The sequence below is a fragment of the Mastomys coucha genome, unplaced genomic scaffold (genome assembly GCF_008632895.1).
Source record: "Mastomys coucha isolate ucsf_1 unplaced genomic scaffold, UCSF_Mcou_1 pScaffold6, whole genome shotgun sequence".
NCBI classification, from domain to species: Eukaryota; Metazoa; Chordata; class Mammalia; order Rodentia; family Muridae; genus Mastomys; species Mastomys coucha.
The window spans coordinates 71895087-71921714 of record NW_022196912.1 but is presented as its reverse complement, the minus strand read 5'-3'; the positions used below and the strand labels follow the sequence as shown (position 1 = coordinate 71921714).

Sequence of the window (26628 nt, the reverse complement as noted above, 5' to 3'; positions counted from 1 at the left end):
AACTCGGCTTTCTGACAAGTCTGTCATATTGTGTACAGCGTTGGTGACCCTGTGAACTGGGCACAGAACACTTGAATAACAAAGCCTTTACGGTTTTCACTAAAGTAAAACTCAGTTTATTATGCATGAAAATTTCCAAAACCACTTCCCCGGCAAAGTTACCAGGTTACCTCTCTGACCTAGTTGCTGTGGCCTTCAATTTCTGGATGACTAACTTGGAGGAATTTACTCACTATCCCTTCTTTTGAATGGCACTGTATTTTAGCCTGCCTGGAGGGCAAGGGTCGCCCGCGGCGACTTCACAGTCGCCGCTAGCTAAGGCTGCTCTTAGATAAGCAGCCAGCTAAACAAACTCCGCAGGAGCTCTCGATAGGCAAATTCATAAGCCCCTATCTAGATGCTCGAGCCTGACCCTCTGAGCTAGGCCAAGTCTACCCAGCCCCCCCGTTGTCAGTGTTCCCCTCCAGCGCCCCTGTGGAAAGAGCAGCCTCGGGCACCGCCGGGCAAGTTCGGACCCCCTCCGCCAACCTCGCGGCCAGTCGGTGCCCGAACCGCCGCCTTTAGCTGGACCGCAGCCACACAGGGAAGAAGAGTTCAGCCCCAGGACGGATCAGGGTCCGGCCTCCATCGGCAGCGGCCTTCAGAGGAGCTCGCTCCGGCAACTAGGTCACTCTAGTGCCCTGGTCGCGAAGATGTCGGCCTCCAACGTCAGCTTGCTGCACGAGGCAACCCGGCAGGTCGCGGCCGGAGGGTCTGCAGGTAAGGCTGTCCGCTCCCCGCGCGCTCGCTCGCCGCTCCGCCGCAGCACCACCCGACAACGTCTCCAAGGCTCGCCTCCCAACCGAAGTTTTGTGAGCGTCCTCCTACTAAATCGTCCACTCTTGACTCCTCTGCGAAGAGTCGAGGAGGCGAGCAGCTGGTGGCGGCTCTTTTGGGTGCAGTCCCCACTAGCTGCTCTGCTCTCAGCTTCCTGGGGTTCTCTGTTCCTAGAGTGAGGAGCATGAAAGGATTCGCCTGTCCCTGAAACTTACTGTGACTTTGAGAAAGCTTCTCACTCACTCACTCCCCACCCCTTCTTCCCTTTGACAGCTCCTTTACACGAGAAAGGATCCAGTTCGGTCTAACTTAAGTTTCTTAGCAAGTCTCTTCAAGCCCTAAGCTAAAGAGGATCTTAGCATTAACTCTTGCCTCTCTTCACAGGGATTCTTTATACTGTGCTTCTTGGGAATATATGCATGCCATAAATAGATAATATTAAAATTAAATACTCATGCTAACATATATAAACACCTTTGATGTAATAAACTCACATTAATCTGTGGAGAGCTACGCTGTGGGAGAGACTTTACAAAAAGTTCTGTTAAAATCAGCTTAGGAGTAATTATTGTCAAATGCAACTGGAAGAAGTTGCTCACCATTAAACTATGCGCACGCGTAATTTTAAATATTTTTAATATTATGCTGTAACTAGTTCATAAGTGTAGTTATTCTTTTAGTAAATTATTCTAACTATGATAAATATAGTAAGGTTGACTAAAAGATACTCAATATATACTTAGTAACACTTTCAAGCATATATGAACTTTTAATGGACTGCTTCAAATTACTAGTAGCTTTATGCCTTGAACTAGCTGCATCTCAGGGATATCAAAAGCAGTCAGATATGTCAGTTATAGTCTGCATGCTTTAACATGATACAGTTATTTTTTTAAAGATTTATTTATCTTATGTATGTGAGTACACTGTAGCTGTACAGATGATTGTGAGCCTTCATGTTGTTGTTGGGAATTTAATTTTTAGGACCTCTGCTTGCTCTGGTCAACCCCGCTTGCTCGGTCCCTGTTGCTCTGGCCCAAAGATTTATTTATTATTATACATAAGTACACCGTAGCTGACTTCAGACACACCAGAAGAGGGCATCAGATCTCATTACTGGTGGTTGTGAGCCACCATATGGTTGCTGGGATTTGAACTGAGGACCTACAAAAGAGCAATCAGTGCTCTTACTTGCTGAGCCATCTTGCCTGCCCCATGGTATAGTTACGAAAATGAGGCATATATATATAAATATATGCTTGATTCCAATTCTGAGATCCTGAACAAAGAACACTCACTAGACCATAGGAAAAGTGAAGTTGATTAACATCTCAGGCTGTGCCCAGTGACTTACAGGTCTCTCTGTTGGTTTGTATAATCACAACATGTATTAGGCACAGTTAAACTCAAAGACTGTTCAAAAATAGATCAGACTCTAATCCTGCCTATGCTGCATATTCCTGAATAAATATTTGGCACAGATGCATTTATGCTATCATGTACCATTATTAATGTAAAGGGAATTAATCAGTTAACATGGCTAAATGTTAAGCCATTTATAAGATAAATTTAAAATTGGCTGGTCAATTCATATAGTTTACATTGTGGCATCATTAATAGGTAAGAAGGATAATCGATACTTTCATTACCCTGAAGTCATATTTTCTCCTACTTGGCCTTTAAGAGCATATTAATAAAAATTAAATTTACTGAAACTATCACATGTACTAGAGCAAGGGCCAGAAAGAAAAAGTATACATAGACGAGGTAGAATTTTTTATAAAAATAAGGTGCACTGGAATCTCTAATGCTACACTTCTGATTATTGATACTAACATCTGTCACTTTCTGTGTATTATAATTTTCTTGTTGCAAAGGTCCTCTTTGCATTGTCCTCTAAAAGAATGCTCTCTTAAGGAAAAAAAGTGAAGAAACAGGAGTGGTTTATCAGAAAGATAAAAGGGTCTCATGGCACTCTGGGTCTAGTGTCATGCATTCCTTTGAGAAACTGGAACACCCAGGAGAAAGCTGGATGTGGTATTTCTTTTCTATGTCTGTGGTCCATTACCCTCAAGGCAGGACAATAGTGACTTATACTAGTGCTGCTGTCTCCCTACTGAGCCTTACTGTGGCTTGCCATGCTCTAAACTTTTTGACTGGTGAAAAGTAGACAAGCCCAAATGCATTCAGATAGTGTGTTACACAATCAGACAACAAAGGCGAATCAACTGCTTTTGAGCAGCCTACCAGGTGGCTTATCTCCCTGCTCCCTTTCTGTACGGCTGAGCACCAAGTGCGTGTCTAGTCCCCAAGGAGGCCACAAGAGGGTGATAGAACCCCTGGAACTAGAGTGACAGATAGCCCTGAGCCACCAAGTAGGAATCGAATTTTGGTCCTCCAAAAGATCTGAATCACTGAATTATTTCTCTAGCCCTTATCTTCCTTTGACAAAGAGAAATCTCAGCATTCTGCCAAGTAGACTGGTGTGCCATGCCAACTGCTTTGTTTGGAGGTGTACAAGGGGGTAAGGGTGCCAATTTGACAGAGATATTTCACTATGTGATCTTAGGGCCTGGAGAAGTTGTTGTTGTTGTTGTTTTAATCTCACAGTTAAATGTTGCTTTGAGGTTTTCCTTCCATGCATTAGAATTTGGTTTCCAACAGCTTCCAAGTAAGTATTCATGCTCCTGAATGATCTCCCTGGGGGCTGGGATGGGGAAACTTGTATTTTTACTTTTAGTTCAAAATCCTAGGAATAGACTCAAAATTACCCAATGTTGATAGGAGCCCACCTCCATCAATTAACCATAGCCTGTCCCCATTGGATGGGTGGTACATACAGCTTGGGGATTCTCAAAAACCAGCTAAAAAACAAAACAAATCAAAAAAACTAGATGCACCATAAAAGGAACGATATGTGTATATTACAATGCATCACTTTTTTTTTTATTACAAGAGGGCTTGTGATATTTGCATTTAAAGACTGGAGGTATGTTTAGCAGTTTGTTAGCATGCATCTAGTAGCATGTATCTAAAGCCTCATTTAGGGTTCGCCATTATGGCTAGACCTTGCAGAATAGATAGATATTGCTAATAGTGACAACTGTGCTTTGAATAAGCATAGGAAGCTTAGAAAGGAAAAAAAAATAAAATATGTAGTATTGAAGGGGCATCAGGAAGTGAAATGGAGCTGAATCCTGTGTTCAAGGATTATTAAATTGAATTCACGGAGTGGTGACCTTGGGGGCAAGATCCTAACCAGCTAAATTTAGATCTAGGCAAGGTGGTACACACCTTTAATCCCAGGAGACAAGCATGCAGATCTCTGAGTTCAAGGTTACTGACAAAGATCCAGGACAGCCAAGCTTAGGTAATGGAGGAGTTGGAAAAGAGGAAGCTAGTGATAATGTGAAGAAGGGGGCCATGTTCCAGCTCCTGCAAGCAGCACCTTTAATCCCGACATTTGGGAATCAGAGGCAGGCAATTCTCTGTTGAATTCCAGGCCAGTCTGGTCTATATAGTGAGACTCTATCTAAAAAAGAAAAATTAAATAAAAAAGAAAAAGAATAAATTCTCCCCCATACAAACATACAAATGAACAAAAAGCAATAAACAAAGAAGAAATATATAGTGGCACCCGGAAATTTGTTTAAAATGTTGGACGTCAGGCTTCCAAGTATGACTGACTGTACTGAATCTGCGTTCTAGGTAGGCTTCGGGTTATTGGCTTGTATTTTTTATTTTAAAAGTACTGTGTTAGATATTTGAGCAAAAGTACTCCCCAGAGTGGGAGGGCACAGGTTCATATGGCAGAGGGTTGCAGGTATTCAGTGTAGATCAGAGTGGGCATGGAGGTGGGGAGAGAATGGATTCTGTAGCCTCTATAATGGATCCTCATGTTGGCTTCCAGGCATACTTGCCATCCTTCTATACATTTCATTTGGTTCTGTTAAATAAGCTGTCTTCACTTTTATTTCCAATGCCTGGTATGTGAGCCTCTTGTTTTATCCTCTGTTGAAATATTGACCATTTCCCATTTCCCTGGCTTGAGAATTTCCTCTCCCTAATATTTTGCAAGTGCTTTCCTCTCTAGGTTGTTCCAGCTTTAACATTCCCATTAACATGCAAATACGCAAATATTAAACTAGCTATTGTCTGTTGAATGCTAAATGCCAGTCGGTACTATGCTAAGGCCTATTGAATGTTAAGTGCCAGTCAGTTCTAAGCTAATACCTTGTCTAAGTTTGGATTACTATGATCAAGCACCATGAGCAAAAACCATTTGCGGAGGGAGGAAGGGTCTTATTTGGTTTACGTTTCCGTATTACTGTTCCTTATTGAAGGAAGTCAGGACAGGAACTCAGATAGGGCAGGAGACTAGAGGCAGGAACTGATAGGAGGTCCTGGAGGGGTACAGCTTACTTGCCTTGCTCAGCCTGCTTTGTTAGAGCCCCCAGGACAAACAGCGCAGGGGTGGCCCCACCCACAATGGGCTGGTCCCTCCCCCATCAATCACTAACTAAGAAAATACTCTGTCTACAGCTCAATCTTATGGAGACATATTCTCAATAGGGGTTTTCTCCTCTCAGATGACTCTAGCATATGTCAAGTTAACCAAATTAGCCTGCGGTTGTCCACTGAGTGTTAACTGCCAGTCAGTTCTGTGTTTCATAGGACTCTTTTAACTTTAATCTCATGAAGTCTTCTGGATTTTAATTTGTAGTAGGTAATAAAGGCAGACGACGTCATAATTCCCATCACCGAAGAAGGAACTACCACACAGAGCCAGAGGAATCATGCATGCACCCTCTTACTCTCCGTAGCTCCTACTAGTGTACATTTCTTTTTAAAAAGAATATTAATTTATGTATATGAATACATTGTAGCTGTCTTCAGACACACCAGGAGAGGGATCAGATCCTATCAGCCTTTGGAAGAGCAGTCAGTGCTCTTAACCTCTGAGCCATCTCTCCAGCCCTAGTGTACATTTCTTAAAGGACACTTATTTACAAGTACAACTCTTTAAATGTGTTCACTCAATATCATGCTTATCCAGAAGGAACAAGATTCACTTTTATCCAAAATAAGATATTATTTTATTGGCAATCCATCCAGCCCCTCCACATGCAGCTGGATACATTTTGGACTGAAAAGGGGCAAGTAGCTCATACTCAACATCGGACTATCCTAAAGCACTGCTTTATTAGTTTTTTATTTTTCTTTTACCTGTTGCTTATAAATCTACCTAAGATTACCAGGACAAAAACAATGTCAGAATTCCTCACACTGGTTTGGCTCCTAATATCCTTAGATTCAAAACCCTGTTTATATATTACTGAATTCTAGGTGGCTTCTCTGTCATTTACCTGGTCAGCTCTTCCTCGGATCTAGGACCATTGAGTCACTTCAGACAGCAGCCCCCACTTCCTCTTCGTCCTTTTCTAATTGAAGGTTTATTTTATTATTTTCAGTTATACGTATGTGTGTGGTCTGTGTATGGGTATGTGCACATGAAGGCCAGAGGCCTGGGATTTGGTCAAAGCGGGTGCTGGGGATTGAATTTAGGTCTTCTCCAAGAGCGTTATCTTCTTTTCACTGCTGAGCCACCTCTCCAGCTCTGCTTCTTTTTTGTCAATAGTTTGTGTCCCTCTACCTGTTTTAAAAGCCCATGGGGTGTGTGTGTGTGGTGGTTCTTCTTTTTCTTTTCTTTTTCTCTTTCCATGTCATGTATGATCCTTTCCAGTCCAACCAGAGGACTTATTTACCCCAAACTCTCTGCAGCCAAATTCAGAATCTCTCGAGTGCTGTGATGAAGTTGCTCTGGTGTCCTAGAAAGTCTTTCTCTTGGAAATTTACCAGTAGACTACACACATTCTTTAACCTTGGCAAACCCAGGGTGCCTCTGCAGTCTCTCAGAACTTCCTCCTCAAGTTTTCCAGTCCTACTGCCCTAGACCTTAGCCCTCCTGTAGTGGGTCACTCTGCTGGGAGGATGCCAATTCTCCAACATCTTTGCTCACTCTTACCTAACCCAGCCTCATCCTGGACCTTCATGGTCCATGGGTACACATCCCATTCTTCATCAATATCTGTACTCTGCTCATCTTCTCAGACATCATCACTTTGGTCGAAATGAGCTGTTCTGGAAAAAAAGAGTTTTCTAATTTTGTGTTAAATACAGTTCAAGTACTTTGTGAATTGTAATCTTGTTAATGGCCTTTAGCAAATGAGAGTGACATGGCAGACCCTTCTCGGGAGGGGAAGCCTGAGATTCATGAACAAGCTTCAAGAGATTAATTCTGAGAGCATTTAAAACTATTTCTTATTCTGTTAGGGAGAAAGCATGTGATTTTCAACCAAAATGGTTAAAAAGACGTGGAATAATGTTAAATATTTTTTTAAGAAAGATTGTGGATCTTTAATATCTTAAATGTTTCTTTTTCATAATATTTTCTCCATTTTTACTCTATTGTAATGGTTTGAATATACTTAAAGGTGATACATTAATGGCACATATACTAGAAGTCTTCTGGATTTTAATTTGTAGTAGGTAATAAAAGGACTGATACACCAGGGGGTAGTCAAGCTTACATTTTTGATCAAGGAAATTTCTTTTTCAGAATGAGTGCAAAGGGGGCACACATGTGATTTGGATAAATGACACCTTTGGAAATTCGGGATTTGAGGAACTATAATTGTTTGATAATAAATAGCAGGTTGTAGTGAAACAGGTGAGCCCTTGTGACACATCAAAGGGAGGCTGGAACCCATTATCTGGATAATTAGGGAGGAAAAAAAATCTCCCTTATTTTAACCACAGAGGAGGAAGTAACTCTATTGCTCAAATTAATTATAAAATACCTTTACAGGGTGTATGTTAATTAAAAATAGTTTTGTCTCTCTTTAGGAAAATCTAGTCTTCAAGACTATGAGTTAAAGAACAAAAACAGGAGTTGAATAACTACACTCAAAGGGTTTCTTATTTTATTCTTGTGAATGCCATTTTAGAAGCTTTGCTACTCTCAGTATGTGGGCATATTACTCAGCTGACGTGACGTAAAACAACTTTCCCCAATGTTTTAGAAATAGGCTGCTAAATCAGCCCTTGCCTGTCCTTCCACCGGCATGACCACAGTGACTCAGAATATTAAAATCTCTGTTTCAGAGGTTATGTACTAGAGGCTGAGAACTGTTACCGGCCTCCAGTAAGGAGTAGACAGCAGAGGCTAAGTCATACAACGTTCATTTATTCTTAGGTTCCAGTTCCAAGAAGGATACCTGCAACAGTACTAAGGACAACATGTTGTCTCAATTGCTTAGTAAATAATGTGGAAAAAAGAATCTCTGGGTCTAAAATCTTTGTCACTTCTCATAGCAATGCAACTTAATAGTTCAAAATTCCAAAATCAAAAAAAGATGCTATAAATCACTGCCAAATACCTTAAACCTTTTTATTCCATTTCATTTTCTGTTGTGCATATATACACATGCATGTACATGCACACACATGTAAGTAGATGTACCATGACATGCATGTAGCAGTCAGGGGACAACTTGCAAGAGTGGGTGTTCTCTATTATGTAGGTCCAAAGGATCGAGCTCAGGCCACCAGGCTTGTGCTTTGGCCACATGCTGGCCCGTTTTCAGATATCTTTATGATTTAGGTAGTGATGTCTTTAAAATGTAATGAAAATTACTGAATGAAAGAAACAAGAAGATTCTGAAACTCCTACCAGAATTTCACACTAGATTTAGACTGAATTCTTTCTTCTTTGTAGTGGTAATGTTTGAACTTTGGGCTTCCCAAGTGCTAAGCCATCACTGAACTGCATCCCTAGACTTCATGTGGACTTCCTCATCAGTGTTTCTCATCTCCTGGCTTTCATTCTGACATTGGTGTTATATCTAAACTGGCATACTACTACTTTTCGAGTAACTAGCATATCTAAATTGTTGTGTCAATTATTACTGGATCTTGATCTGATCATGATTTCTATGCCTATCCTTTAAGATCTGTGTATTTTGGTGGTTTTTGTTTTGATACAGATTTATGTTAACTTGCTAGTGCTGCCAAAACAATGTCCAGAGAAGTTTATCCTTTCAAAATATTTGGGGTAGAAGTCCAAAATCAAGGTCAAGGCAGTCTCTAAAGGGGGATCTGTATGCCTCTCTTAATTTCATGAAGTCCTTGGTGTTTTTCAGTTTTAGATTTGTTTGTCTAGTGTCTGAATCCATCCTCACATGACAGCCTTTTTACATCAGTCTCTGTGTTTATGTCCAGATTCCCCACATTAGAAATTCCATTCTAGCCGGGTGGTGGTGGCACACACCTTTAATCCCAGCACTTGGGAGGCAGAGGCAGGCGGATTTCTGAGTTCAAGGCCAGCCTGGTCTACAGAGTGAGTTCCAGGACAGAAACCCTGTCTCGAAAATCCAAAAAAAAAAAAAGAAAGAAAGAAATTTCACTCTAATCCTGTATGTCCTCTCCATCTGCATAGATTTAGCCACAAAAACTGCATTTTCAAATAAGGCCTCATTCGCTGACACCAAGGATTCACACTTAAACATATCTCCCCTTCCCCCCTCACATACAAGTATGTATATGGCATATGTGCACACGGTGTGACTACAATCACCCTTTCATGAGTGTGAGCCAGAGTTTGACTTCGGTGTCCTCTGTCGATCTCCACATTAGTTTTTGAGACAGGGTCTCTGACTGAACCTGATGACACTGTTTGGCCTGATGGTCAGTGATTAATCTCTCCCCAATGCTTCCCTTTCCCAATGCTTAGATTTCTGAAAAGTCCTCACACCCAGGTTTTTCTGGTTGCTGGGGATTCAAATGCAGGTCCTTGTGCTTGCTACATACTTGAGTCAGTATTCCAGCCTGTAGGTATAGGAATTCAGATGGACTCATACTTAAGTTCATATTTTATATCTCAATCTGGTTTTATGGTCTTTGTTCTTCCATTTCAACCTCTCTGAAAGTGTTCTCATTTGATCTTCAACTTACTATAATTGGTGTATGTATTTTTCCTCTTTTTGCTGAAAATTTTACCTGCCAGTTTTCATTCTCAATTTTATATCATAGTTGTAGAATTTTACACCTTTTAAAAATTTTCCATTAATGTTGTTCTTGTGGTCCCTTTACAACCTTCATCCTATTTTTTCATTCATTTATTTTGACAGGGTCCGTCTCAATCTGTAACTGGGGCTGCCTTGCTTCTCACGATGCATGACACTGGCCTTGAGTTTTTAGAAGGTCTGTAAGACTCTGCCTTCAGAGTATAGATTTTGGCCACTCTACCCAGTTTCTGAGTCCTCCATGGTCTCTCTTGCTGACTATCCAGGTTTGTCTGATACCTTCTTGATGAGGGTTATCTGCCCTCTGGCTGACCTATAACTATTTGCAGTGACTCCAAGGTCTGTATCTGCAACTTTGTTGTTCCTCGAAGAGACCCATTTGCACTTTTAAAATACAATATTAATTCTTTGAGGATTTCATGCGTGCGTATGACGCATTGTGAACAGCCTGCCAGTACTCTTTCTCCCACTCTTCCCAGATCACCCTTCACTTTCTATCTACTCCCACCTTCTTTAAGATAACCTACTGAGTGGAATTTGTGCTGCCACATACTAACGGCAACTGGCCACACCCTTAATTTTTTTTCTTCCTTCTACTAAAAGCTATCAGGAGGGCTCCTCAGCTAGGTGTGGGGTCTGATAAAGCCACTCCCATCCATGTTGGACTTTTACAGAGCCACATTGCTAATGTGCACAGTATAGATACTCGGTTAGGCTCTAGTGGTTCTCAAAGACAGTCTAGAAACATATTTTGAAATTACCACCTCAAATGCCACTTTCTCTTGTATGGTTATATTCATTGTGATTTTGACTTCAGTCATATTCATTCTTCTTGCCAACTCAAGGAGTCATAAATGGATCATATGTGTTTACTTAGGTTGGGTAGATATTTTGTAGTTATTATATTCAATAAGCATGATAAAATTAATAACTGATAAGACATTATCTTTTTGAGTGCTGGTAACACTATTTACTGTGTTCAAAGTATTTCACTTTGCTTAAATCACCTGTATTAATTTGTTATTTTTTTAAATATGAGGAAAGTAAATCTCAGAGAAATGAAGTTGTTTGTTCAAGATTAATGACAAAGCATAAAACACAAATTCCGCAGTCTGCCTATCTATCTATCTATCTATCTATCTATCTATCTATCTATCTATCCATCTATCTATCCCCCCATTATCTATTTATCTATCATCTATCTACCTATCTATCCATCTATCTATCTATCCAGCTATCATCTATTTATCATCCATCTACCTGTTTATCATCTATCTAATCTATCTAATCTATCTAATCCATCTACCTATCTATCTATCTATCTATCTATCTATCTATCTATCTATCTATCTATCTTCAAAACTTGAGCTCCCAGCTACTGCTCTACACTGCGTAGGGTGCAGCGTGGGAAATGGTATAAGCAGCCCCATGTATAGCACATCCTTTCTGCTCACTGGGTTAAGAATCCAGAGCTGCTTTGGGAAGTTGAGTACAACAGAGCATTTCTTGTCTTTACAGGATCTTTACATATAAGACCTTAGCTCAGGTAGGAGAGTCTTCCTGCACAGAACAGATCTCAACATTAACAAGCATTTCATTTCTGTTGTCCATTACATATGCTTAGTTAAGACTATCCCAATCATCATAACCGTATGTCATTAATGGAACTCTTATCCAACCAATTAAGACACATGCATGTCTCACTGGTGTAAGATCATCCCTATAGAACACACTGAAACTTATCCGTGAAAAGGAAAAAAATCTTAAGTTTTTTGAAGTGTGTATATTTTCAACCCTTTTCCCTTCTGAATAAGAGTTAGAGGAAAGAGTGGACTTAGCTTAGTGTGTATGAAAACTACAGTATTGTAAAGTGGATATTTGTCTTCCTCCTCTGTGTTTTTATTTTTTTAACAGAATTAGATGACATCCACCGTGAAATTATGCCCACAGAGAGTTTTATAAGATGGATGCACTAGGAAGAGGAAAGATGCTTATCAGCATGCTAGTATTCAATATTTATGGACCACAAAGAGTGAAACAATTGAAGAAAAGTGTTTTCTTTTTTTGGTGCGGCTGTTATTGTTACTTTGGAAAATTATTGTAGCGAAACATCAAAGCACTTTGTTATAACTTAATACTATCTCTTGAGATTAGAGAGTGAACAGGGCTAATTTTGAGTTCCTGGGAGGGCTAGAGGACCAGTGCCATCTAAATCTAAGCCAATTCTTCTCTACTTACGTAGACCTATAGATGGCGCTGTCTTCCTATGACTTAGATGAATTGCTTAAGAAACAAGGATCTGTATGTAGACTTAGATTTAGAGATGCTTGACTTCTCCTTCTTCTTCTTCTTCTTTTTTTTTCTTTCTCTTTTTTTCAAGACAGGGCTTCTCTGTGTAGCCCTGGCTGTCCTGGAATTCACTCTGTAGACCAGGCTGGCCTTGAACTCAGAAATCCACCTGCCTCTGCCTCCCAAGTGCTGGGATCAAAGGTGTGCGCCACCACCGCCCGGCTGAGATGCTTAACTTCTAATTAGACTCCATCATTATGAAGCATTTGATACAGATTTCTTCAGATGCCTTGCACAGAATCTAGGACATTCTATAGTTTAAAAATACAAAGGACTATACTTTAGAATTAAAACTTTCTTTAATTAGAATTAAAGTATGTTTTTCTGATACGTGTGGGAAAATAAGCTAGAAGTGGTAATAGAGCGAGATGGAAAAACTATTTCTATTTGCTATAATATTGATTTGTTTTAATGGCAGTCTTTGTTTGAGAGTAGTCCTGGGTCAAACAAAAATTGTTGGCCAACTTGAATAAATACCATATTGGTTATTTTTAAGACATAGGTCACTTGAACTGCTGGAGTCTGTAACCAGGTTTTTCAAGATTTTCATAGCTAGAGTGTGTATTATGGTACTAGTAAATCATAAGCTTCATCAGCAAGATGAGGAGTTCCGAGGATGCAGCTGTCTTATTTTTGCATCTGAGTCAGCTGGAGAAGATGTTGTTTCCTGCTCTAATGCAGTGGCGTTTACCATAAGAAATTGAAGAGACTGTGAATAATAATTGTCCTTAAATATAAATTTCAAATAAAAGTTACATTGCTTCATACTGGGCTGTAAATTTGGCTTGTTGGTAGGAAATACTGAAAGTTGGTCTCTGTAAACACACCTTCAGCCACATGATGGCAGTACAGCTTTTTTATGGCTTTTTAGTTTAATGACTATGAAATTAAACTTTTTCATTCTTTCTTAGTGAGAAATGATATATAATAAGGATAAATGCCAAAAGTGCTTAACAAAAAAAGGTAGAAGAGACTGGTTAGCAGTTTGTTTATTTGTTTGTTTATATATGTATGTATGTATTTGTTTTTATTTATTGATGAAGCAGCTTTTAGTTGTAGTAAGAAATCATACTCTTCAAAATTGGGGCTGTGAGAATGCCAAAGTGGTAAGTCTATTGGGAGCTTTGTCCCAGACAGCGATACGCTCTCACTGGTACCTCATTAGCTGATAAGCATTCAGTGGCTATTGTTTGGATTAGAAGTTGAGCAGAGAGAAGAGGAAGTATATAAAAACAAACCTAGAGATCTGGCATTTAAGTTAAAAAAAAAAAAAACTCGAAAAACAAGAAACCAAAAAACCAACCAACCAACCAACCAACCAAAAGAGCCAGCAGCATTGTCTTTAATGTCAATGTAAATGTTCTTGGATTTACATCTTCTGTAGGTATATGGTCCATCTGCCCTGTCAATAGCTATAAACTAATATCATAAGAACTTACAATGTTTTCATGGCTACACTTACGTCATATGCAATATATAATGTACAAAATTATTTTCACTCTTCAAGTGTGTTTTCCACCATTACTTTGGTTTTTATGTTTGTTTGCTTGTTTTCCTCCATTAGCTGGAAGCCTTGCACAATAAAGATGCTGCAAAGAGAAACTGCCTGTTAGGTAGAGATATTATTTTCTTTACTTTTGTGTCGTGGACAGCAAGTAGCCGGCTGGTGTCCACTCAATTAATACAGTGTTTTCTATGGAGCAATAAAGTTTCATGCTTATGTACGTTTGTCTGTGCAGAATGACTATGTCAGCAGTAAAGAAAATAACTCCTGCTCTGGTGGCCTATGGCTCAGAGCTCTTTCACAGCTTTAGTAATGGAGGAAATGTTCCTTGAGGGAACAGTAGTTTTTGTTTGTTTGTTTGCTTTGCCAACTTCAAAACCTTTTGGTTTTGGAGCTAGGGTATATCTAAATGAGTCTGTGTTAGCCAATGTGATTTGCTCTCTTTAACAGAATGTCTGATATGTCATAAGACACACAACTGTTTGTGTGCAAATATATACAGAAATGCTTTCTACTGTAAACTATTTTCTACATTCTATTACTTAAATAATTAGGAGTGAACTGTATAGTTTTGTAAAGTCTTTTTAATTTTTAAAAGATATTTGTACAAAGATTTATTTTATTTATAGGAGTATACTGTAGCTGTCTTCAGACACACCAGAAGATGGCACTAGATTCCATTACAGATGGTAGTGAACCACCATGTGATTGCTTGGAATTGAACTCAGGACCACCATGTGATTGCTTGGAATTGACCTCAGGTTAAGAGACAGTGCTCTTAACCTTTGAGCTCTTAACTTCTAAATCTCTACCCCCTTGTAGAGTCTTTTTAAAGAGTGGATCATGTATTTTGGTTACACTGAGCTCAAGCAATTCTCTTACTTCTTGAGTTGCTGGAAATAAAGGTTTGCACCTGGCTCTGTTGAACCATTTTTATGGGAACCTTGAATCTTTAGAAATCATCCCAAAGGCCATGTATGGTGGTGTATTGTATGCCTTTAATCCCAGCACAGATAAGTGTCTGTGAGTTCAAAGTTGGCCTTGTCTACATAGAAGTTTCAGGCCAGCCTGCTCTACATAGCAAGTTTCAGGCTAGCTAGGGTTCTATAGTAAGCTCTAGGTCAACAAAACAAAACTTGAATCTATAGATGTAAAGAAATAACAAAGACCAGGACAGAAATAAATGAAACGTTGACAAAAAGCAATACAGATAATCAGCGAGACTAAAGGATGATTGAGACAGCTACTATTTGTAAGAGGTACATAGAAAATATGAGTGTGTGTGTGCATTCATGTGTGTGTGTGTGTGTGTGTGTGTGTGTGTGTGTGTGTGTATTACAGTGCCTTAAGTACAGAGATTTTTTTTACAGAAGTGTGTTGTTTAGGTGAGCCGTTTGATATCAAGATGCATTTCTCTCTAGAATGTGCTGTGTTAATTTGTCCACTTTTGAAGACCCATATTAGAAGTAAAATACTGTTAGCTGGAGCTTTAAACCCTGTAGCATTTAGGATTCCTAACCCTAAATATAGACTGTTTGCCCTTCTAAACCTAGCTTTCAGTTGGGTTTTATAAATTCTTTTTTTTTAAAGATTTATTTATTATTATAAATAAATACACTGTAGCTGTCTTCAGATGCACCAGTAGAGGGCATCAGATCTCATTACGGGTGGTTGTGAGCCACCATGTGGTTGCGGGGATTTGAACTCAGACCTTTGGAAGAGCAGTCAGTGTTCATACTGGCTGATCCATCTCACCAGCCCCGGTTTTATAAATTCTAATGTAATCAATGAGATTGATTTATTCAAATGTTACATTATCTAGAGTTTTGCTTTTTTTTTTTTTTTGCCAGTGAGATGGGAAGGTGCCAGCAGCCACGAATAAGGCAGAGCCTGCAGGACTGGATAAATGGAACATCATATATATCTAGAGGGCTTCAATACCTGCAATTCTCCCAGCTGCACTCAGACACGGAATGTCTCCTTTTTCATTGCAGTTGTAAGGGTTAAAACTGAGACTATGTGCCAGCACTCTTCTTTGAACATCTTTTCCTATATCTTTCCTCATCTTAATATATATTAATTTTAATGATCATTGAAAGAATTATTTCATTATAAATTTTAATAAGGAATTTATTTTATCGATTCCCCTTCTTCTTCATTGCCCATGTTCCCACCTCTCTTGGTACTCTTCAGTTCCCAGTAGTCTCTTTACACGTTCAAGTCACGTGTGTTCCTTTACCCTACTCACTACTTCAACATATCTTTTTCCCTCTTGTAGTCCCTATCTAGTTATGTGACTTCCCCAAGCCCCATCTATCTATTTTTCTGGAAATTTCACATTTTTATTATTTTGATATGGCTGAATAAGATTTTATTGTGTACATGCACTAGATTTCATTACCTGCTCATGTGTTGTTCGTGTCTGTTTCCTTGCTCTTATGATGTGTCTTCTTTGTGGGAAATGCCTACTTAATTATCTTATCCTTGTTTGGGAATTACATAGTCTTCCTTAAGAATTACATACTTGACAACTTTTGAGGTTATCATAGAGGCTAAGCAATGAAGCAAGCACCATTGAGATCAACATAGTGCATCTAGAGGAATCCAGGCCTCTGTGAACTTCTCAAGAATAGAGGAAGGACAGTAGTGTGGTGTAGGGAGTCTAAGGCCTTTCCCTAGTAACCATAGTAACTGTGCCCTTGGGTATGCAACTTATCTCTTCAATACTTCACCCATAAAATAGAGATACAATGTAGTCTACTTCATATGCTTGTTGGCAGAACTCAAGAATAGACATATGTAAATGTCAATTATATTTAGGATACTTAGGACTGTATGTTAATCTACAAGTATCTAGGTGTCTTTTAACAGTTTTCTTTAAAATTTTACAAATGATAGCTTTATATAAATATGTGCCTATATATAAGCTATGATTTGAACTCAGGACCTTCGGAAGAGCAGTCAGTGTTCTTAACCACTGAGCCATCTTGCCAGCCCTAAAGAATTTCTTAATTGTCATAGTTACTTTATTAAATATTTAAGGTTTCCTCAAGATCATTTTGTTTTAACAAGGGATTTATGCTGTAGATATTCTATTATTTTTATTATCCGTAAGATTGTTTGAGGTGTTAAAAATTATCTAATATTCTGAATACATTTTCTTGATCATTATTAGTCAAGGTGACAAAGACCTCACCTTCTTGAAGTAAATTATTCCTGCACTCCTGGAGAAAAACAATGATCCAAATGCTCATGAAGTTCTCAAACATCTTCTCTCCTTCATCTTGGTTTCTCTCATTTAAACAACACACATGCACACATACTTCTCTGCCTTCCCCGCACACACCCGCTCCGTCACATAAGCAGATGCATTAAAATAGTTTCTATCTGGGCTCCAAGCAGCTCTCCTATTGTTTACATGCCAGCATTACTTTGTCACTGTCCATAAGCTGATTTTCAGTCTTTTCAAAACTGAAACCCTGAATATCTATGAATTCACTCAAGAAACATTTCTCGAGTGTTCTGAGTTTGCCAAGCCTTGTGCTAACAGGTTTGGTGGCGGTTCTGATTCTAACCATGTGGATTGCACTGTGAAGAAAGGGCGGTAACAGTTAGCCAAGCCTGTCAGCCAGAAGGCGTGTGCTTGGTTCACCAGGCTTCACTCCGAGTTGATATTTTACTTTTGGAAGTTAGTTAGAAGCATTGCAGGGAAATACTGCCAACTTATTTTTCCTGTTCCGTCCAAACTTTTTTTTTTTTTTTTTTTAACTTGCAAAGGAATCTGAGTGTGTAAAACTTTCCATTATAAGCCACCTGTAAACTTAAAACAGTCCAACTGTTTTTTCAGCTGCCTACAGCTCTGTTTCTCAGCTGACTAACACTGACAGATAAAGATGACTTTCCCCTGAGATAGGACTGTTCTGTCACCACCAGGAGGGACAGCTCCCCTGATCCTCGGGGAACATAGAAAATGCAGTTTACAGATGCAATCACATGCTGACTAGCAACTAAAATAATAATAGTCAAATAATGATTTCATTGTTCCTCCGTGACCATGACAACTGGGAGGTATGCAGTTAGACTTAGACACTGCTGGGATTTGTTCTTCGCCTTAGATACTCCTGTTCTCGCGAAATTTACCATTTATTCTGACATTCAGGCTGAAGAGGTCCACCCCTACCCCAACATTTCTAATATCTGGTTTACTATAGTGGTTTTAGATCCTAGGGGTAATTATTTTGTCTCTTATACTCACAAGGCCTTGTCTTTTTAAACTTTGACTTCCTGGCTGTTTGTACCTCTTGTGCATCCAGTGGTAGTCTCCACACTGGAATTAGACAGAGCTCTGTGGGTTCTGCCCTATCCAATTAACACCAGTGAAACCTTGGACAAATTTTTTCTACTTTTCATGTCCTTATCTAAAAAAAAAAAAATAGTGATAATAACAGAAGTCTTTCTCCAAGGTTGTTGTAAGTTAAATGAAATAGTACACGTAAAATACATACTCTACTATTTGGTCAAGCAGCCACACGAGCAATGAATGCTAGTCTTCTGGACAGGACTCCCACAACAGTGTTCTTAGCCTGGACACTAGGGAATCAGTTAGGTAACTTTAAAAGGGACTAATGCCAAGACCACACCCTGGACAAGCTCAACCAGTCTCCAAGGACTGAATGAAGTACTCACCAGGGTTTAAATGGCTCCATTTGATCCCAGTATGTAGCAGAGGTTGAGCAATGCTGTGTTTGAGGGCAAGGCTTCCCCATCTGAATGTGCTCAGAAAAATATGTGTATGAAAAATTTACTAAAGTTGATGTTTTGATAAAGTGATAAGATGTAGAAAAATGCAAGAAATGATGCATATTTGGGGGTGATTTTTGAGCAATTGACTCTATTACTAAGCATCCATTCTAGATTTTTTTTTTCCTTTCTTCCCTTTTGTCTTGTCACAGGGTCTCATTCTGTAGTAGGAGTTGGCTTGGAATATGAAGTCTAGACTGGTCTCAACACTGATCCTGAGTCTAGGACTTACCATATCTAAGCAGATTCTAGTTCCTTCATTCTATCTTCAAGAGAATTCCATTGTATTTCAATTGATCACATTGTCTTAGTAGGCATGTTAGTGACTTCAACTTTAAATTTCTGTAAGAGTTTAAAAACAAACATTTAATCTCACACTTCATATTTGCTTCTCTGTTTTTTTTGTTGTTGTTCTTTTTTGTTTTGTTTTGTTTTTGGTTTTTGGTTTTTCAAGACAGGGTTTCTCTGTGTAGCCCTGGCTGTCCTGGAACTCTATAGATCAGGCTGACCTCGAAACTCAGAATGCTTCTGGATATACAGTTTTGAACTGAATATATCACTAGCCATAATCACTACAGCTGTTTGCTATGGCTAACCTTACTGTTGCTACTCCTTCACGTATGTTCTCCTTCAGTTCTGAGCAGCACAGTGAGGGTGGAGGTCAGAGACAAGCATCGTTTTGAACATAGGGAAACTAAGGCACTATAATATACTAGACAGCTCAGCAGAAGCAGAGAAAACTCCTGTGGCTTACCCAGAGGCTCCTTTCGTGAAAAAAGGAATTTGTGCAAATATGTGTTGAGTTAAGTTCTAGTTATGCTTACCCAAGGTAATTCACAGACCTTGTATTAAGGAGCTCACTGCATGGTGCTGTGAATGCACTAGAGAGCTTCCCGCTTGTGTAGACCAAGGCAGAATGTGTCTTCAGAACTTCAAGTCTGAAGTTGCCACAGCCAAAGCTAGCAGCACCATTATACAATAGGAGAGAAAATGAGATGAGGACATGCTTCAGAAGGACATAGCTGCACCTTGTAAGGTTATTCATGTGACAGTCCACTAAATGCAAGACAAATCAAGGTATTGATAGCCCTTGCAGCTGGATTATCTGGTGATTTCTATACCATATTTTATTTAGAGACTATTTAAATTTTATTTACTTTAGCTTTTCAACTTTTCACTTTAATACTGGTAGAAACTATCTTACATTTGGTTTGCTTTTAAATTGAAAGATATATAAGTAGGCTGGAGAGATGACTCAGTAACTGACTGCTCTTCCAGAGGTCCTGAGTTCAATTCCCATCAACCACGTGGTGGCTCACAACCATCAACAATGTAATCAGATGCCCTCTTCTGGTGTGTGTGAAGACAGCTACAGTGTACTCATATACACATAAGATAAATAACTACATCTATCAAATGTTTAAAAAAAGTATTTTAAGTATTACAAGTATTTTATGTGTATGAGTATTGTGTGTGTGTGTGTGTGTGTGTGTGTGTGTGTGTGTGTGTGTGTGTACCAAATTCATGCCTGGTGTCTACAGAAGGCAAATATCCTTGGAGTGCATTTAGTGCTTTGCTTGTCTTTTGTAATTAGCTATATTCTTTTCATTTAAAACATAATGCAACTGGTCAAAGGATAGTCCTTCTTCAATTCTCTTTGAGAATGTACCATTGCTTAGAAAATTATTAAGTAAAAAGATTCTGTGTTTAAATTTTCCCTTGGATTGGAAATATATAGTTAAATTAGTCTTTCCTCTGTGAATAAAATTTTATCAGGTACTGTTGAAAATTAAGACATATTATCAAGCAACAAATCAATGAAATACCTCTTACCTTGTCTGAAACTATTTTAGCTTGATGTCAATAAAGTTTAAATTAGTTCAGACTTTTCCTATTACAATAAATGTTTCCTTTTTTAAATGCATGATAATCATAATCAAGACAAAATTTGTCCTGTTATTTATTTTCAAAATGATTGTCCATGTTTAGCAGACTTTTGATTTAAACCCTCAGTGATATATTGAAGACAGATGTTTAGATGACCTCATGTTTAAAGTACTGTTGTATTTGGACATGAGATTCAATTTTCCTTAAAATCTCTTCTTATAAGCTAAACTCTATGGCAGAACACACAAACTAATCAATGATTTTCAGTGGGCTAATGCAATTCCTATATTTTCAATAAAAATTCTATCTTTTATGGAATTCCACATAGTACAAAAGAGTTGATTATGAAACAGCTGTTTACAAATGAAAATATTGTTTTTGGCTGGCCAGCTAAATGGGAAACAGATTTGAAAAGTTCCAAGAATTTGAATGCAAATTTACCATATCATTTATACGGAACCAAAGAACATTGGTAAGATTGCAACATAGTTTATAAAATAGTTCAGTCAAAGAATGTTTTGTAGTATATAAATATGAACAGTGAAATAGCTTTTTAAAAAATTTCAAAGCTGTGTTTTTTTTTTCCTATGTGAAAATCAGTGTAGAGCATGTGGCTAATATACTCCAAAGCTTTTTTTTTAAAAGGAACTGATGACTGTTTTTTAACATTTCAATGAAGAGAAATTATCAAATGGAACAATTAGAATGCATAGGCAATTGGATGTAATGGAAATGACTTTTCAAACAGTAAGTTAATATATATGAGCAAGTATGTGTAAGAAGGAGCTATTTAAGTATTAACAAACTGTCAATTTTATCAACCACCAAGACACTGTAGAGGGAAAATGGTATTGATATGGGAATTTTAATTTTTAAAAAGTGATTTACACTGAAAACCTTCACAATTTCTCCTTAAAATATTGTAATAGTGAATTTTACTCCTACATAGTTTTATACATGTACACTACATATTTTGCTCCCTCTCTCCCAGATCATCTATTTTCCTCACTCCCTACTAGAAACCCTCCCTATTAATATCTTCCCTTTTTCTACTGTTCCTCTTAGTTTTGCCTTTTTTATAATTATGCATAGTGGCAATCATGTAAGGATGCAGGCTTTTCATTAACCATTTCATTAAGCATGCAGGCTTTTCATTAAGGTCTTGCCAGAGCTCACTAGCTTAGTTCTTTTTGTCTCTGGATAATATTGTGTTTTTTAGGATGTACAGCAGTTGGATTACTCATTCACCTGTGGCAGGACATCTGAGCGCTTCTAAGTTTTGGCAATGACGTGTAAAGCTGCTGTGGCCATTCGTGTGAGTGTTCTTGTGTGAATATGTTTTCAGCTCATCTGGGTAAATGTCTAAAGCATGTGTGACTGCTGGGATGTTGAAATCTTGTTAAATGAACTTAACTTTTGTATAGGAATATGGAAATCTTCATTTTATATCAAAAAGATAATAGTTTCCTGTATTCACAAAGCTCAATTCTGGATAAATATCAATTGTATATTTCTTCTTTAGTTCATATTCATGCATAGCTCTAGAAGGCTATTCAGATTCATATCTTTTTTCTTTTTTAGTCTTAAGGTGTTTTATTGTAGAACAGAAAAGAGCTAGAGAGAGAAAAGGTAGAGAAGTAGAGGCCAGCCATGGCCACATGGAGAGAGGAGGGAGGGGGAATTAAGACAAGAATAAAAGGTTAAGAGAGAAGGGAGAGAGAAAGAGAGAGAGCCAGATTCATATCTTTTCACCACCTACTTATTTTTGGTGAATTCCAAAGTGAGATTAAAGTCATACTGTGGTAAAATCATTATAATTGATGTCTGAAAATAAATTTATTAAATAGTAGACAGCATGCAATAAAGTGACTGCTGAAGCATGCTCAGGAGATTGGGGTGTTTCTTGTTTTTCAAGATTTGTTTCTAAGTTACTGACATAATTTAAAACCTTTGATAAATCCAAGTCTTGGTGGTGCACATCTATAATCCTAATATTTTCAAAGCCAAGACTACAGGATTGGGAGTAGGTGATTGTCTGGTTTACATAATAAGTTCTAAGTTTCCTTGGAATACCCATAGAGTAAAACTTGTCTCAAAACCAAACCGGAATTAAGAAAAAATATTGAGAGGTATATCCTTCCATTCCTACAAATAACTATGAAACATATATATTAGGATGGATAACATTACTGCACAAATTCAAGATGAATCAGCCACTGCACTATCACTTGAATGGTAACGAGTTATTTGAATTACAGTATTATCATAGCAGTTAACAATTATTCAGATGCCATTGTATGGTTAGAGCAGAAACAGGTTTTGAGGGACTTGTAAACAATTAATGATAATTAAATTATAATAAATTTTACAAATACAGAAAATGAGTGACTATGGCACACACAGTCAGTGATCGCCTTGAAGCATGAATAGTATTGATTCTAAAATCTCATGAAAAATTGTGAGAATATTCCATCTTCTCTCTTCAACAAATTGCTATTTTCAGAAAGGTGTTAAGTATTTATACTTGTCTGATCAATGATGTGGGTCCTTTAGGATTTACATTTAAAGAAGGCATCTATATGGAGTGAAGTGATCCAATAATACGATGTATGGATTTGCTGAGGGTAAAAGGGCAGAAGCTGTAGAAATGATGGAAAATATTGAGCTTTACTTTGAGGCTCCTTTCAAGGAAACCCATCTGTAAACACTCCATAGATTTTGTTTTTAATGTCTTCCTGCAATATATGATTTTCAAGTTCAGAATAGGAAATCTAATGAAGTGGTTGGTACTCTACAGTGAGGAAAGTTCTGTCAGCACACATGCTTTGTAATCACAACCCTACCATTAAAGACTCTAGGATCATTATTTTATCCAAGGCTGCTCAAAATTCTGTGATTACTTGAAAAAAGTTTCACATGTTTTTCCACATTAGTTGAAGATTGGCATGATGATTATAGACACATTAAGTCTCATGAGTCTAAAATATTAGTCAATACTGCCTTGTTCTATTGTGTGTGTCTCTCACTGACACTATCCCTCATCTCTAGGGCCAGCCGTTTTCTGACCATCACGGTTTTGGTTTTATGTAGTTTCTTGACAGGATGACAACAATGGCTGTTGAGACTTCTAAGTCAGTCCTTCAACCTTCATTTAACAGACATACCTCATATATGCAATATCCCCTGAGTCCAGCACAAGAAGACAGCATGGAATATGGATGGTTTGGGGCTAGATAATATCACCAGTAACTTGAGGTCCAAATGGGAAGGAGAGAATGTTTTTTTTTTTTTCTGAAGAAGTAAAGCACTGTGTTGGGTGTCAGTAGAGAACTGAGGAAAGGTACAATTATTATTCTTGGAGCATGAGTTAAAACCCAGGGCAGTGTCTATGTGAAAGAGAAAGACCGTTGGTTTTGAAAAACAAACAAACAAAAAATATCAGTTGGATTTGGTAGTTCATTCAATTTGGGTAGTTAACTGAGAAAGAGCCCTACACATCTTGGGTGCTATTGGATTCTGATAGGGCCTGGAAAATCAGTAGCAACATCCCATGTGTGTGAAGTTTGAATTATCCAATAAGTGCTGGAAATTTGGTAGTTTACCCAAGATTCAACAATTGGTGGTTCTCAAAGCATGTCAGTGTGTCTCTGTGCACTGGGTATGTGTGTGTTGTGGTGTACTTGTATGTGTTGATGTATGGCCCTTTGTGTTTGTGTGTGTGTCTGTGCCTTGAGGTACATGACTGTAAGTTGGGATCCTCTGAAGACATTTTAAAACCATATCCTAAGGGGATAATTAACCATTCCCTGTACCAAATTCCTGGTAGAAATAGTAAATGTCTTCATTTTCTGGCAGTACCCATTCCAAGAGTGATTAACTTTCTTATGCTGTTCTTAACGTCATCTACCATAGAGCCATATGGCTATCCTCTTAAAAAACAAAAAACAAAAAAACCAAGAAAACAAAAAAATCTGTCCTAGTGTTCCTTTATTCCAAGCTCCACGGATAGGCCTTTCTTAAAAAATATGTTTCTAGGCTGGAGAGATAGCTCAGTGGTTAAGAGCACTGGTTGCTCTTCCATAGATCTTGAGTTCAATTCCCAGCAATCACATGGTGACTCACAACCATCTGGAATGGGATCTGATGCCCTCTTCTGGTGTGTCTGAAGATAGCCACAGTGCACTCCTATAAATAAAATAAATCTTAAAGAAGAAGGAGGAGGAGGAGGAGGAGGAGGAGGAAGAAGAAGAAGAAGAAGAAGAAGAAGAAGAAGAAGAAGAAGAAGAAGAAGAAGAAGAAGAAGAAGAAGAAGAAGAAGAAGAAGAAGAAGAAGAAGAAGAAGAAGAAGAAGAAGAAGAAAGGGAAGAAGATTCACAGTTGGAGGAGCCAGAGGAAACAGTAAGACCTTCCTAAACTGCCAGGACAAAAAGAGGTTATCAGTTACTTAAGGCTTCTCTTCCTGAAATTTGTAAACATCTATCCACTTGTCTTCTCCCAAGTTCTCAGTTGTGAAGGTGCTGTTAAGTTGTTACGAACCAGGCTGCCTGGCTTCAAATCCAGTGTCTCCATTTAATATAGTGACAGTTTAAAGAATTATGAAATTTTGCTTTCTCTAAAAAACACAGAAATATTGTAAGAAGGTGCTTTTGTCTTAGTCCCAGGTGTAGGGATGTAGTACTGCTCCATACCGACCATAAGGAGCTGACTATGATTTGCCTTGTGCTCTACAAAATGCATGGTTTTACCAGCTGCAGATAATTTCTGAAATTGTGTGATGTTTGGAATTCTGGAAACTTTTTGGAGGTACATAAACTCGAGGATCCTGAGAGATGGGGTCAGCGGTTGTTGGTCCATTAGGGAGGTTTGTTAGTGACCATGGTCAAAGAAGAAACAAAAGGAAAGAAATTAGATTCAGGGATTTTCCTAATTTGTTTCCCCCCTCAGACTTGTTTCTCTAATAAAGGTGGGAAAAAGAAGCCACAGAATAGCAAAGACCAGCTGCAAGGCAACATCAAGTTCTATTGACCATGGAACATTCATATTCTTTCAGTTTTGAATTAATGAAAACAGAAGTTTCATGGGCTTGCTTTAAAAGTTAAAATGAGTCAGTGCAAAAAGTTTGTCTTCTGCATAGCATTCAATTATTTTTATGAGTTAAAATTAAAAATACCACTAGTGCTGGGTGGTGGTGGTGCACACCTTTAATCCCAGCACTTGGAAGTCAGAGGCAGGCGCATTTCTGAGTTGAGGCCAGCCTGGTGAGTTCCAGGACAGCCAAAGCTATACAGAGAAACCCTGTCTCGAAAAAAACAAAAACAAACAAACAAAAATACTACTAGTTCCCTATTTTTCTAATTACCTTATTATCATTTTTCAGAGTGCTCTACTAGCAAGATAATATCCTTACTGTCTTCATCACTTAGGATTGAAGATTATAAAAGGCTATTATGGAAATAATTCTGACTTTTCTCTCTTTAAAGCAATGCAGAAGTGAGTCAATAGAAATATCAGCCTAAGCCTAAGATGCCTAAGAAGCGGTCCCCAAACAAAGTGAAGTTCTAGATTGGATGGAAACTTCCTGAGACTTTGAAAACCACCAATCTAATCTGATTTCTCAATATGACCTTAAATCTGTAATCTAGCGTGTTGATTTTAAGTATCAGACCTTTTTGCTCCTTTTCATATTTATCTTCTTTACTTTCTCCCCATCCGAAATCGCTTTGTGACAGACTGTCATCCTAACTTTAATCTGAACAATGTTTTTCATCTTTGGCTGTTCATTAGAATCATCTGGAGAGCTAGGAGAGACATCTCAAGTACCAGGTCATGTCTGACGTTAATTAAATCTGAATCTCAAGTGTCGGTGCTTTAAAACCTCTGCAGGTAATTCCACTGAACAGGGAAGTGGACCACCAGCTTAAACTAGCTACCTATTCCCTGTGATTAATTTAGTCAGTCAGTCACCCTCTTTAGAATTTACATGAGTGTGAATGGTACTGGAAAATGGCTGTGAGTCACTTTTCCCTCGCTGCAGACAGAATACTGCTGATGCAGACAGTGTTTCACATCTCTGATGACTCTGTATGTAGAGCTGCTGGTAGTTTTAGATAACCAAACACAAAACGTCTTGTTTGGTGTGTAGCAGTGATCTTGGGTTAATGCCATAGCAGAATGTTTACAAAAGAACTC

The 26628-nt window shown here is 38.4% G+C and overlaps 1 protein-coding gene across 1 annotated transcript in view; it reads left to right on the top strand.

Moving 5' to 3' along the window:
* Positions 1-242: 242 nt before the first annotated feature.
* Positions 243-26628, top strand: part of Slc25a21 (solute carrier family 25 member 21) — a 465218-nt gene continuing 438832 nt past the window's right edge. The window contains exon 1 of the mRNA XM_031357304.1: positions 243-759. Within this exon, the coding sequence (XP_031213164.1) occupies positions 693-759 (67 nt within the window). The 5' untranslated portion in view covers positions 243-692. The remainder of the gene's footprint in view (positions 760-26628) is intronic.